This window comes from Protopterus annectens, chromosome 12.part0 (assembly GCF_019279795.1).
Source record: "Protopterus annectens isolate FY-2018-M chromosome 12.part0, PAN1.0, whole genome shotgun sequence".
NCBI lineage: Eukaryota > Metazoa > Chordata > Ceratodontiformes > Protopteridae > Protopterus > Protopterus annectens.
The window spans coordinates 587861483-587877221 of record NC_056746.1 but is presented as its reverse complement, the minus strand read 5'-3'; the positions used below and the strand labels follow the sequence as shown (position 1 = coordinate 587877221).

General features: G+C 41.4%; 1 protein-coding gene across 1 annotated transcript in view; it reads right to left on the bottom strand.

The window, feature by feature from the left end:
• LOC122816730 overlaps positions 1-15739 on the bottom strand; it is a 2226031-nt gene that overhangs the window by 1930418 nt on the left and 279874 nt on the right. The window contains exon 4 of the mRNA XM_044089722.1: positions 14852-14978. Within this exon, the coding sequence (XP_043945657.1) occupies positions 14852-14978 (127 nt within the window). The remainder of the gene's footprint in view (positions 1-14851; positions 14979-15739) is intronic.

Here is a 15739-nt window from a genome sequence, read left to right as displayed (position 1 = left end):
ATCACATAAAACACATTAACATCAACCACTTTTAAAATACTTGACAGGCAATAAAATCAAAGATGGGGTCTATGCCCCTTTAATAAAGGTTTTAAAGGCATACACCCCTTTTAAACCTGTTAACCAGTCTGCCTGCAAATCAGCTATCCATTTTAACACATTCACTTCTGTCTGATGTATAACATCCCCACCCGTTCTGTTATCCTGCTGTATCTGTAATACCATAACTGCGGTGGTGGTGCTGCGGTAGTGTTGTTGCCTCACAGTAAGACGTTGTCCTGTTTGATTCTCAGCTACAGCATCTTCTGTGTGGAGACATGCGTGAATGGGCGTACCTTCATTGAAGGCTGTGCGTCAGGGCCGGCAACTCGGCACGTACAAATCTACTGCTAATCATTAGCGGACCGGAGTTCCACTGTGGCGACCCCTAACCGGGAAAAGCCGAAAGACACAACAATCTGTAATACCATAAACACAAATGAATGTCCCTGGTGCAGTTTGACATGTGGGCTGAGGCATTATGCTTTGCCTCTAGCCCAATATCATTTATATGCTGCAAAATTCGCTGTTTCAACATCCTGTTAGTTTTCCCCACATAATATGAAATACAAGATGTGCATTTAGCTAAATAAACAACATTCTTCGTAAGACAATCGCATACAGGTTAGGGTTGTATACTCTACCAGTAGATGGATGTAAAAACCTATTAGACCTATCAATGTATTGACATCCCTTGCAGCCCCTACATGGATATGTGCCTTTCTTTAGATTCCTACATAACTGATTAGGTGGAATAACATTCTTACATAAAAGACGTTTGAAGTTATTATTATTCTTATATGTAAAATGTAGAAGATTGCCCTACCACATTTTTTAACCGATTGACTGCAAAATTCTCCAGTTCCTTCTAATGACATCACAAATGCTTTTAGTGTCACTATTATATTGCAAAATAACCCTATGATGACTCAGGATGAACTGCACCAAGGACATACATTTGTATTTATGGTATTACAGATACATCAAGATAATAGAAGGGGTGGGGATGTTACACATCAGACAGAATTTAATGAGTTAAAATTGATAGCCGATTTGCAGGCAGACCGCTTACCAGGTTTAAATGGAAGCATGCCTTTAAAGCCTTTAAAACCTTTATTATAGGGGTGTAGACCCCATCTTTGATGTTATTGGCTGTCAAGTATTTTAAAAGTGGTTGATGTTGATGTGTTTTATGTGATCTGAAAAAGAGCAGTAGCTCGAAAGCACTTATCATCTGCAGTAAAATTTTACTTAAATTTACCTACTGTGGTGGATATCAGTGGGTATTTGTGCTTTTTGGACTTTATTTTACCACTGTCAACCTTTGATACTCCTGGGGCTGTTTTTCGATATATCTGTTGGCTTGGATTTCTGCCAGAGGGGTTAACATGGCTGAGACAGACTGAGACCATAGAGATGGATTATCATCCAGAATCGAATAGTAAGTTGCTAGAAGAATGAACATAAAGGCTTGTGACTAAAGAGATACGAATCCATTACTGTTTATCAATTTTGGAGAAAATAATGAGTCCAGAGACTTGGACGTAATAGAGGAAGAGAATTTGAAAGGTAAAATATATGAACTGGAAAAAGACCTTTGCAGACTAAAATGAATGCAATGGCAGTGGCTTCATCTAAAAGCCTGCCTTCATTATAGAATTGTGCCCAGGGGTTTATGCATATTATGTATGCCTACATATGGCAATGCATTTCCAAACCTTCTTGCTCAGTGGCAGGCTATTAATTTGGACACCAGCTTTAAATACATCCGCTTGCTTCTGGATGTTTTTCAACCAGAAGAAGCTAAGCTGGTGAAATCAATTGAGCAACGGCAGATAGAGACTGAATGGAGCATCAACGATGCAAGCTTTACCAAATTAAACAACTTGTTTCATACTTTAAACCTGTATGATGACAAGCTACAGCGACTGAAAATGAGAAAATTGCCAAGGGGTTACTCAGATTTTGAAAAAGGTAACATTTTCATTTGGCCGAGGTCCCGACCCAATGGAAAGAGCTATACCAGTGAATGAAAGTAATTTATTACCACCCCTTGAAGAAAATGAACCAAACGTGGCTGATGCTCAGACATCCACAGTGCACAGGGGCATACAGGAAGAGAATGCTGGCAGAAGAGAGAATGCTGCTTTAGACAACTGGAATGTAGTAAAGCAGCACGGGAAACAAACGGAGAACAGACAAACTACAACTACACAAGTGGGAGTTTTACAGGTGGATGTTGAACCAACTAACTAGAATGAGATATACCAGAACCTTGGAGCTAAACTGAAGGTAAGAACCTTAATAGGGTCAGGTTTTCCAGTTCTTCTGGTCCCAGTAAGAGTGAAATCAACAAAGCAATGGGACAGGTCGACCATCAGGGAGAGAAAGAAAACGAAATTAACCAAATAAAAGGTACCGATTTCTCTTTAGTTTCTAATTTATCAAGACATGCACTGAGTGATAACCAGTTGAAGGTACTGAATACAGGTATGACTTTTGTTCCTGCTAAGCCCCCTAAATTACATCAAGTATATTCGGATTTACAACTTTTTGGGCACAATGTCCTATTAAAAAGCTTGTTTGGTCATAATAATGGTAAGCAATGACTCTAAGAAAACCTAGTACTTTTGTGCCCCCAATGCATCCTGTTATGGACACATTTTTAAATGTATGCATAAGTGATACTTATGACATAATTTGTAATAAAAAAACAAACATGACTATTACAATCCAAGTAGAGAAGAATTTCTAGCACATAATGAGCTGAAGTCTAAATCAAATATTGTAATTAGACCTGCAGATAAATGAGGGGGAGTTGTCATTTTAGACACTGAATGTTATGTTCAACGAATGCTTAACATGCTGGAAGAGGACATTACATATAACCAAGAAAGATATAAATCCAAGGCAAACAGGACCCGAATATCCAAATGATGCAATCACCAACCAGATAGGTTAAAACAGCTCCTTTAATAACACAGAACAAGACCAAACAATTAATCAACCAAGCGCTTTCGCTCTGTTATTACTGATCTTCTTCAGAGTTAAAAAACATTGTAAGACCATTAACCATTTTAAATAGTGAATGCAGGGTCATATGAGTGCCCTCATCTCTTTAAAATACCACCCTTAATCAAGTTTTAAAAAGGTAGTGTGTAAAATATTTCATTAAAAAGTTGTGAACTATCAATCTAAAAACCAAAACTCGAAATTTAAACCAACAAGGTCTACAATTATGAAATATATAAATATGTAAAAAAACATGTAAAAAATATATAAATTATATAAATTAGTAAACACATGACGTACCAACTACATAAATAAATGTGTATGAATATAAATTAGTAGAATTGATGTATATAAATAAATATTTAAATATTTATGAAAATGCAAATGTTTGTATAATCATGTAAACAATCCACCTCTTTGCAAGCTATAAATAAATATACCATAACAAACATTAAAAACAAGTTAAAATCATGTTGTGCATTAATTTATAAACGTGCTCTCCTTAATTTTAGCACACTGCTAATGTTCAAAGCTTCATTCATTCCGGGAAATCTGCCTGCATCCAATCTTAGCTACCAAAACAGTTTCTCGAATATCGGGCGGCACAGGCGGTTAATGTCGCCTCACAGCAAGAGGTTCTCCAGTTCGATTCTTGGCTGGGGTGCCTTCTGTGTGGAGTTTGCATGTTCTCCCTGTGTTCGCGTGTGTTTCCTCCGGGTACTCCGGTTTCCTCCCACATTCCAAAGACATGCATCTGGAGCATTTCTCCCCGGGCCTCTGCTGAAAACAGGCTCTGTGGAACCTAGTCGGACATTCCCGGTCAACAAATGTTAAATAAAATAAATTTTCATGTATTTCCTTTGTGTATTTTATACAATCATTGTCAAAATTGTGGCTGGAACAGTACATGTATTTGTAATTATTTGACACATGCTTCTTTAAGGACAAGGTAATTAAGGCTTTGGTTAATTGAATTAGTGTTTAACCAAAATGTAGAAGGCATTGGTTCAATTGGATTCCATTCACTCTGATGATGCCATGTGTTGATGGTGAAAGCGCTTAGTGTGTGGAGTATTAAAACGCTTCGGAAATACTTGGTTGGTCGTGTTTCTCTTTAGTAATGTAGCTGGTGGACAAAGTCTTAGGGTATCTAGATTGTGTATGGATGATATTGTATTTGTACAGGAAATTGGAAATATACAGCAGCATTTTTTATCTCGAGGGTATCCTAGTATGGTTGAGCCATCGATAAATCTAAAACCAACAAATATAATTTCAAGAGTCGGCCGATAATACAACAGTAGGAGGAAACTAGTTCAGAAAAAAAGCAAATCCCAAGAAGGAAAGACATCCCTGATCAGTATCAGTAAGAAACTAAGGTCCCTCATAAAATCATCCAAGGCTAACTTCGAAAGTAAAATAGCCAAGGATTTGAAAGATAACCACAAAGCCCTCTTTAGCTATGTCAAGAATCTAAGTGGCAACTCACAGATATGCTCTGAGATGGTGCAAAATAGCACAAAATATACTGAACCTACTGATATTGCCAACATACTGGCAGATAGATTCAGTGCAAACTTCACCTCCCTCTCACCTTCAAAAGGGCCCACAACAATACCAGAAAAGTGTAGTGTCCTGGAAATCACAGAAGCACAGGTGAAAACAGCCCTTTCAAAAGCCAAAAACACAGCATCAATGGGGCCAGATGGTGTCCCAGGCTGCGTCTTGCACGAACTACAGAACAAAGTAACCCCCACCTAAACACGCTGTTCACCCTCAGCCTCTTCACAGGCTACATGCCCACAGAATGGCACATAGCAATGGTTATTCCGCTCTACAAAGGAGGGGCCACGATTGACCCTGGTAACTATCGCCCCATAAGCCTGACTAGCCTGGTCTGCAAAGCTATGGAGTGCATCATCATGGAACTCATTAACAAAGACATTGGGAGCCTCCAAACACTTGACCCGACCCAGTTCGGCTTTGTTAAGGGCAGATCATGCCTACTAAACCTGGTTGACATCTTCGAGACAGTTACCAAGGCCATAGATGAGGGAAAGGTGGTTCAGACAGCCAACTTGATCTCGCCAAGGTGTTTGACACCATTCCTCACTCGGGTATTATAGAAAAACTCACCAGCCTGAACATAAACCCCTACGTCACAAGATGGGTTGCCAACTGACTTACAGACAGAACTCACACAGTAAGAATAGTGGGCTCCAGGTCTGACTCTAAACCAGTCAAAAGTGGTGTCCTGCAAGGCTCGGTTCTGGGACCCCTACTGTTCGGCATATATTTCTCAGAAGTACAGGCAAACACAGGAGGACTATGGCTACCCAAGCTCGCCGATGACTGCAAACTGGGAGCCATAATTCACTCTCCGGCTGACACAGACATCCTCCAAAAAGGCCTTACTGAGACAGACACCTGGTGTCAAAGTCATGGCCTCAAGCTAAATGCCAAAAAATGCATAGTCATCCCATTTAGGAAAAACAAAACACCCACGAATTACCACACAGGCAGCAGGCCCCTTAATACAGAAGAAGTAATAAGAGATCTGGGGACCCAGGGAGATAGTAATTTCTCCTCTGACAATCATATTGCCAAAGTAGTTAGGAAATCCTTCTATGTGGCCCATCTAATTACTAAGGGGTTCGCATCTAGAAATAGAGGTTATAGTGCCCCACTACTCATCAGACCCATCATAGAGTACAATGCCCCATTTGGGATGTACCACACAAAAGACACTTCCAACAGTTTGAAAGACCACAAAAGCACCTCACCAAGAGGATTACTGGCCTCAAACATATGTCCTATGCAGCCCGACTGAAAAAACTCCAGCTGTACTCAGTGGCATATCGCTTACTCAGAGGTGATCTCTGCCTGACTTACAAAGCCATGTCCAACTCAGAATTGATGGACATGCTCCACCTAAAGAAATTCAAGTCACTGCGAGCCACACGCTCTAGTGAGCTAAACCTCGCCACAACAATAAACAGAACATGCTGGAGGGATAGATTCCTGTCAAAGAGACTCCCCATGCTTTGGAATAAAATTCTTAACTACATTAGGCAGAGCCCCTCACTAACACTCTTCAACAGAAGCCTTGACGAGTGGATGGGTAACAGAAAATACACCCCTGGGATCACTTCATTGACTCTGCTTGACGGAGGCTCAGTTAATTAATCAATGGGGTGGCGAAAGCCAACACACTCTGGCTAGGCTTATAAATGCCCTTGGGCAGATAGCCTAGTACCTACCTATGAACCATGAGAAGGACTAGAGGCAGATCCTGGTTTAAACATAGAAATAGATTAGATGATAGGTCCCCAGTTAAGGCTACCACAATAATGGAGATGAGTCATCCTAGGGTTATTCTGCAATATAATAGCGACACTAAAAGCATTTGTGATATCATTAGAAGGAACTGGAGAATTGTGCAGTCAGACAATCAGTTAAAAAAGGTGGTAGGGCAATCTCCTAGATTTACATATAAGAATAATAAGAACTTGAAACGTCTTTTATGTAAGAATGCTAGTCCACCTATCAGTTATGTAGGAATGTAAGGAAAGGCAAATATCCATGTAGGCGCTGCAAGGGATGTCAGCACATTGATAGGTCTAACAGTTTTTTACATCCAACTACTGGTACAGTATACACCCCTAACCTGTATGCAGATTGTCGTACGAAGAATGTTGTTTATTTAGCTAAATGCACATCCTGTATCTCATATTATGTGGGGAAAACTAACAGGATGTTGAAAAAGTGAATTTTGTAGCATACAAGTGATATTAGGCTAGTCTAGCCGCCTGTACCAGGCAGTGTTTTAACTTGCACTAACCAAATGGATTACTGATTGCATTTCATTGGTTTATTCTTAAAAAGCCTTAGGTTTACCACAACCCCTTAGAGCTCACCCGACATGGTCTATGGCTACTTCATCTGCTTTCTCATCAAGTACTTCTACTAATATTTGTGCCGCAGCCACTTGGTCTAAGATTCACACCTTTGTTACACATTACAAATTGGACATTGTTGTAATCAGTGTTCCACCATGTCCTTCAATGAGGGCCACCCAAGGGGCTGCGTAGCTGGGGATTTTGTCCCATCTGTGAGGAAGAATGAAAAGGGACATCATCAGAATCAGAAGTTATGTACTTGCCATAACTTGGCATTTGTTTTGTCCATTTTCATTCTTTCTCACTCTCCCTCCCAGCAGTTCCCACAGCCTTGTCTGTCCTAGAAGTACCTGGTAGACCGATTTAGAACTTTTCAGTTCCAGGTTTCAACCCTAACGTTTCCTTGTACCTTTTTCTCTCTTTTATAAATTGGGAGATTAGGCAGGAAAATCGATCTGAGGAGTTGGGGACAGAGCACAGCATTATAGAGTGAGGAGATTGAAAATTGTACCTGAAGTTTTTTGTATGCGGCTGAGTTGGATCCAAATCCATCTGTGAAGAATGAAAATGGACAACACAGATGCCAAGTTATGGTAAGCATATAACTTCTAATTTCCAAAGCTTCAGGGCACCTTCCATGCACCCAAACCACTAGAGGAAAAGGATACATACAGTTGATCGGACTTCCTGAACTGCTTTGTTCTGTGAAGGTAAAAACATAATTATCTGTGCATATCAAGGAGATGAAGCATGTACTCCCCCTCATTCATAAACTTTGGAAAGAAGACTGGTAATTGTATGGACTGGTTAATGTTACACTCTGTAGCTACTTTATGAAGAAAGGAAGGAATGGTCTGTACAGCTACTTTGTCCTTCTGAAAGATGTAAGGAGGCTTAGCTGATAAGGCCTGAAGCTTAAAAAAATTCTTTTTGCCAACAGGATAGCTACTAAAAAGATAGTTTTCCCAAGACAGAAACGTCTTATCGCATTTGTCCGTTGGTTCAGAGGGTTTCTGAGTAAATTCCTGAAGAACCACAGTAAGGTCCCAAGGAAGAGAGGGGTCTTTTCACTGGGGGTTTGAGAAGAAAGACTCTCTTCATGAAGGCTTTACACAACCTGGATGTAGCCAGAGAAAGAGATTTGTTTCCAGAATGGAGATGAGAGATTGCTGCCAACTGAAGTTTACAGTAGAAAAACTAGCCCTTCTTTACAAAAGAGTTGTTAGGATAAGAAGAACTGACAAAACACGGGTTGAAAAAGGGTCTATTATTCTGGTTGGATGCACAAATAGAAAATCTTTTCCATTTGCTTCTGTAGACTTTCTTGGTAGAAGCCTTCTGGGAAGCCAAGATAATCTCTCAAACTGGGGAAGCAAGCCTGAAGTGTAATTATTATTGAAGTGGAGAAACCACACAGAGTGTGCGGAGATTGGGTGTTGAATTCCTGATGGATGGGACAGGAGATCCTGAGTGGGTTCCAGAATCTATGGAGGATATCTGAAGTGAGACCAGATGAAGGGGAACAATACCTGTCAAGGCCAAAAGGGGACAATGAGGATGACTGAGCTTTTCAGCAGGCTTGCTTTCTGTAAGAACTTTGAAAAGAGAGGAAGAGGAGGGTAAGCATGCAGGAGACCAGGGGGGGCCAATCGTGGATTGCAGTATCTCTCAGTGACCCCCTAGAAGGGGAATCGGAGTGAAATACTTCCTGCACTTGTTGTTGAGGGGTGAGGCAAATAGATCACATCAAGGCTGTCCCCAGTGGCTAAAGATAATATTTGCTACTGACTGATTGAGAGGCAACTCATGAGGCATAAGAATGGACCTGCTGAGCCTGTCTGATAGTTTTCCAGATAATGAGAGTTGCAATGAAAAAGGGGTCTGAAGCTATCGCCGATTCCCAGATCCTCATGGCCTCTCTGCACACGGAGTAAGATCGGGTTCCCCCCTTACTTGTATACAATATATATATATATATATATATATATATATATATTTATATATATTTATATTTATATATATATATATATATATATATATATATATATATTTATCAGATGTACCAGACAACTGATAAGTTATCTGTTTTTACTGCAATCGTCCCTAGAGGTAGAATATCATGAAATGCTTGTAACACTAGAAGGACTGCTCTCACCTATAGGACACTGATATGCAGCTTGGTCTCTAGAGGGGACCATGTGCCTTAGACCATCTTTCCCAAGAAATGCCCCCCACCCCAACCCAGTTGGGAAGGGTCCATGGTCACAGTGGCAATTGGCCTGCCTAGGAAGAGGCCGTCAGACTGAAGCCACCAGAGAATAAGACATTTGTAGGTTGGGGAGAGTCTTATGGGGAAGACAGGGGCTGGTAAAGTATGGGCCACTGTACTACCAATGTCCACTGAAGACTTCATATAAAGAATCCTGTTAAGACGGACTAGTAGTATGGCAGCTGACATCGACCACAAAGATTGCAGTACTAAATGTACTGGAGGAGACAGGTGGGATAGTGTAGACCAAACTAAATCGCAGGGATGTGATGCTATGGAGAGATAAGGACACCACCCAAGTTGTAGTATTTAAGAGGGTTCCTATAAATTCCAGGGTCTGTACTGGGACTAGGTTCAACTTGTTATGGTTTATAGAGATGCTTAAGTTGTTGGAAACCTGGAGCAAGTAGTCCCTAGCTTGTAAAAGTTGATGTTTGGATGGGACGGTGAGGAGCCAGTCGTTGAGATATGGAAACACCTGGAATCCCTCGAGTCTCAAGTGAGTTGCTACTACTTCCATGTATTTGGTAAACACCCTGAGGGGTGTGGTGAGTCCAAAGGGCAGTACTCTGAATCGGTAATGACTGGTTTCCAGCTGAAATAGTAGATTTCTCCAGGATCGCCTGTCCATTTGTATGTGATAGTACACATCCTGGAGATCTACAGAGCACATCCAAATCATCCTTGCACAGAAGAGGCAGAATGGACTGCACCATGCCCATTCAGAACTTAATCTTCTTTACATACTAATTTAAGTTGCTTAGCTCCAAAATAGGTTTCAAGTCCCTGGCTTTCTTTGGCACTAAAAAGCAGCAGAAGTAGGTTCTGAATCTTACTTGGTTGGGTGGGACCTTTTGAATGACTTTTCTGGAGCAGCTTTTGTATTTCTACAGCAGCATCTTCCGCCTGACTGGGTGGAACATCCACAAGTTTCTTTTGCTGAACAGGAGGAGGAAGGGAAAATGGTATGTAGTAACCTCTAGATAGGATTCTTAGCACCCATAAATTTTTGTGATTTCTGTCCAGGTGTGTAGGTGGAAAGAGAAACGATCCCCAACTGCCTCCAAAGGCAGTCAGTTAATGCTTCAGTAGCTCTGATATGCCCCATCAGCGAAGGAATCTCTGAATCCCTGATTCTGCAGACCCGCTCTGCCTCCAGAACATCTTCCATTGAAATTTCCTCCTCTGCCTCTGGAGGAATTATACCCACAATTCCTGGAAAAGACCCCGAGATTTTCAGAACCACATCTTCTTACCACTTCAATGGTTTCTAGAGAAAGTCTGTTGAGGGGTAGAAAACCTTAGTCCAATGGCAGACACAGTCTTTCCTTCTTGTTCGCTGCAGATGTACATGTCTAACTGAAGGGCTGAAAAAAGAAGAGCCATCAAAGAGTGTACTGACAAAGAATGTCTTGAAGGGTTCTGCAAAGTTGCACAGCCTCATCCAAGCATGTCGTCTAATGGCTACGCCTAAACCAGCAGCTCATGAGGCACCCTCCACTGCATGGGAGATCATCCTCATTGATGCATTAGAAACGGACAGTAGAGTAGCTAGTTGCGAAGAAATTTATTCAGATCCTCTGCAGACGAACTCCAAGAGAGTACTTGATAATGCCTTCTTCAAATCTCTCTGTAGTAGAGAAAAGTATCCCAGATAGTTTAATGACCTTAGCATGAACCTGAGGCGTACACTCACTTTCCAAATCTGTCCATCACTCTGGACTTGTTCGGTGGATGAACAGAGGAGCTTTCTTCAGCTAGCTCCTTCTTGGTGGCTGCCACCAGGAGTATAGCATCAATTGAGACTCTTTACTCCAGTGGGGTCTATCAGCAGGAGGGAACAAAAATTTGTCCGAGTGCTTGGGGATAAAGTTCTACAGCGTCAGGTTTCTTCCAAGCCTAGAGGGAAACCAAGTCAATAAGTTTATCTACTGGAGGGGGGGGGTCACCCAAGACATATACGATCCAGCAGTGAAAGCCTGTAGAAACACTGAATCTTCAGGAGGAGGGGTTTGGGACGTCCAGCAGCCTGTCTGTTTGAGGATTTCAATAACAACTCCAAGGCAGATGCCATCTGATGGCGACCTGGGGGATCCTTCTCACTCATCAAAATCAGTGTCTTTGTGAGAGACTCCATGGGGGAGGCTGTGTCTTCCCTCTTGCACATACTCAACCAAGGGAGCTTTTTCATGGGGTGCTCAGGACAGATATCAGAGGGGGAGGGTTCCTCTAGGGAAGCTGTTTGGAAACTTCCAGAAACTGGCTGTCCCTGTGGAACAGGTCTGATGGGCTCAGAGCTCAGACCCAGTGAGGGATGATGATTAGAATCAGAGATAAGAGAAAACAGTTCTCTATGCAAAGAGAAAGCTCTTTCTACCACCTTGAAAGCTGACAGACCAGGGGAAACCACTGCCCTCCTCCTCGGAGCGAAAGTCTCTGAGGAAGGAAGGTCAGGGCCACCCCCGGATCAGAGCCTCATGGGAAGAATCAGATCCAAGCTGTCCAGGGCCGAGGCCCTGAGGAAAAGGGACAGATATGACAAACTCAGGGCCAAACCCAACCCCTCAGACCCAACACTGACCTTTCTGATCAGAGGGTATGAGAGCAGAACCAGTCAGTGATACCAAAAGAGTTGAAGAAGGTTCTTTCCTTGGATCTGATGAAGAACCTTAGGGAATCTTGTATCTTGGTAATCTGAAAGCATTGGTCAGATCAGAGAAGGAGAAAGAATAGGCTTAGCAGGTACACTCACAGACCCATGAGGGAATGGAGCTGACAGAACCCCCATCTGGAACACAGTCCTGAGAAATTTCCACATCATCTTGTCTACATCCACCTCTGTCAAACTCCTTGAAGACGTGGAAGACACAGTGGATGCTAGTCTGGAGTGTTTCCTTGGTGTTTGAAAGACTTGAGTGGGTAGGGCCAGACAGACAGGTTTCAAAGCATACTCCGGAGAACAGCTTCTGCTTGTCGGATCTTAAGGGTTAGGATCTGAGAAGGAGGTGGAGGGTAATGGGTAGACCACAATAGGGAGTTGAGCCTGTCAGATCCAAGGAGGACTGTGGATCTGAGGGCAGCCCAAAAGACATCGGACCAGAGTAGTCTGATCCAAAATCTTCCTCACCTACTCTAGTGGCTCCAAAGAAACCCTCGGGGACTTCTGAAAAGGCCATTTCCTGGAGTCCAAGGAAACCAGCAGTGCTTCAGAGGGGGTTTGAGCCCAAGTAGCAGCAGGAAGCAAGCCTTTTACTATTAATTTATTGCACCTATCCGAGACGGCCCTTAGTTTAAGGTGGAGCATATGGCATCGGAAGATGATCAGCTCCCAGGCAACAGACGCACTTGTTGTGGGTATTAGAACTGGAAATCTTATGCCGATAAAAGTGCCCTTTGTAAAGCCAGTTGGTTTGTCGGACATACTAAGGCCATGTAACCTGAAAGGAAGAGAAAAATTTAACCAGGTACAGACAAAAGCTAATAAATTAAAACCTCTTTTTAAGATCTAGAATAGAAGACAAAATGATTACCCTAAAAAGGAACACTGAAAAAAGCCAAAGGAGAGATGTATCAACAAGAGAAAAGATTCAACAGCAAAGAACAAGAAGGTGAAATCCTGATGCCAGCGACAACTAGTGAGGGAGGAAAAGATAAGGAACAGCTACAAACTCTAAAAATAAAGTTCGAGAAGAACTAGATACAATAATCAGACAAAAATATCTCCTACATCACTCAATGGGTTGCCAATTGGCCTACTGACAGAACTCGCACTGTAAAAGTAGCAGACTCCAAATCCAGCTCCAGACAAGTGGAGTACCTCAGGGTTCAGTCCTGGGACCGCTCTTGTTTAGCATCTACTTCTCTGGAGTGCAGGCCAACACTAAGGGACTCTGGCTAACAAAGTTTGCAGATGACTGCAAACTGAGAGCCATTTTTGAATCCCCAAATGATGTGGATATTCTACAAAAGGGTCTTACAGAAACAGATGCTTGGTGCCAGAGCCATGGGCTCAACTGAATGCTAAGAAATATGTAGTTATCCCCTTTGGGAAAAACCATGTACCCGTGAATTATCACATAGGTGGCAGTACACTAAACACCGAAAGTGTGATAAAAGACTTGGGGACACAGGTGGACAGTGGTCTCACCTTTGGTAACCACATCGCCACAACAGTCAGGAAATCCTTTAATGTGGCACACCTCAACATTAAGGGCTTTTTCATCCAGAAAAAAAGGAGGTAATTGTCCCACTGTACTCATCCCTCATTAGACCCATTACAGAATATAATGCCCCATTTGATATGTATCTCAATGCATCTGCAACAACTGGAAAGCCCGCAGAAATACCTCACTAAAAGAATCACAGGCCTAAAGCAGATGCCCTATGCTGACTGTCTAAAAAAAAAACTCCAGCTATATTCTGTCGCATATAGTCTACTCAGAGGCAATCTCTGCTTAACATACAAGGCCATGTCAAACCCAGAGCTGTTGGACAAGCTACACTTAAAGAAATCCCAATCCTTCAGAGTCACACACTCCAGGGTTCTAAACCTTGTCATCACAATGAACAAAACATGATGGAGGGATTGGTTCCTGACCCAGAGACTCCCCAGACTCTGGAATAGACTACCTATACATGTCAGGCAGAGCTCCACTTTGGCCCTCTTCAAAAGGAACCTTGACAATTGGATGGGAAATAGGAAATTCACCATGGGGATCACGTCAATCGCCCTGCTAGACAAGGGTCCAGGGAAGTAAATATTGGGGAAGAAATAGCCAGGGAATTGTTATGGCTAGGCTTGTATAGGCCCCTAGGGCCGATAAGCCTGTTCATAGGTTGGTACTAGGCTGAGAAGGTGATCCTCTGTCTACGATGGTGGCAAATGAGATCTGAGGAGTTAGGGACAGAATAGAGCATTATGGGTATAGGGAGAAGCTCGAGAATAAGATCTGAAGTCTTTTGTATGTGGCCGAGTCAGATCAGACGGTCAGATTTGAACCCATCTGTGAGGAAGAATGGAAAGGGACAACATCAGATCTGGCCAGCTATTATACCCTATTCAGGATACAATCCATATAACTTAGACTACAGCAGCAGTGATCAATATAAAGATCATCAGATTTTACCCAACAGCTGTTATACTTCGCACTGAATTTTACAATCATGAGAAATAAAGGGGACAGAAAACTGCAGTTTATGACTACTGGAAACAAAGCAGAAGGGGATGGGAATTAGAGACTGTATGTGCCCTGCAATTAATGTATATTGGGACAGGAAATTGCTTTTTCCAAAAGGAACTGTTTTGCACTTCATGTCCATGGAAAAAAGCAAGAAAAAACATTTTAAAATGAATGTGAGAGAAAAAAAATTGGCACTGTAGCCCATAGCACACAAAAAGAGAGGACAGACATTGTCAGCAAGGAAGAAAGTGATGGCATCTCTAGCTTCAGGTTCATGCTGCAAGACATGCCTTCTCATTAACACTAATAACATCTTACTAGTTGGATGATTATTCCAGCCAATGTTAAGGGCAAACAAAATTAGTTTTAAACCAAGTCTGCTCTAATCAACACAATCACAGCTTACTTTAAAGACTTTCATGTGAAAGAAAACTAGTAATACAAATACATACACAAAAGGGTTCTCTGGGCAGTCATATCTGGCATGAGGCATCACATTCCCTTTTTTGCTAAAAGTAATTGCGAGGCCACATTCTTCATCTATAATTTCTTCACTAGATTCCTTTCTGCTGCTTTCACCTAGAATAAAAATGTTTATTTTTTATTTTTTATTACACATCTTCAAAAGCAAACAAAAGTTGAGCAATTAGTAAAATTTAAAAAAAAAATAAATTTTAACGCAGTGCTTTTGGACAGGTGAGTAATCAATTTTTTTTTTTTTTTTTTTACTATTAAGACTCTATTGTCGTCAACAAGGAACGCATTCTCACGGGTCCCAGGAACTACAAACATTAAATAAATTACAGTACAAGTAAGACTGAACAGACATATAATATGGAAGAGACCACAAAACTAGCAACTCTACAAGCTGTCATTACATTTTGTTTTTAACTGTTAATTACTCTGACAGGAGTGCTATATCCTCACTGTAGCAGTTTAAATGTCCCATATATTATTAAAATAAAGTTTCATTTTTTTATAACCAATAACAATGGTAATTTTACTTGCATTATTTCCTATTTCTTTTAATATTTTCTTTTTTAAAAGAGATTGTGCCTTCCAAGAATATAATCACTAACTAATTATTTTCAATATAGCTCATGTTGTTCTTACTGTTAAGTAACACTGGTATATTTTCAACAGGGTGACAGCAGTAACATCAGGCAATCTACAGTGTCATCTCTATTTTTCAGTAACTTAACTTAAAAGCCAAAACAAAGAGTTGCTAAATCAATTACAGAACAAACAATGATGACCAATTTGTTCTCTCACCCCGGTAAGGAAAGAAATGGGGCATATGGCTGTAGCGAATGGCCTGGATCTCCCCCATAGTAAGAATG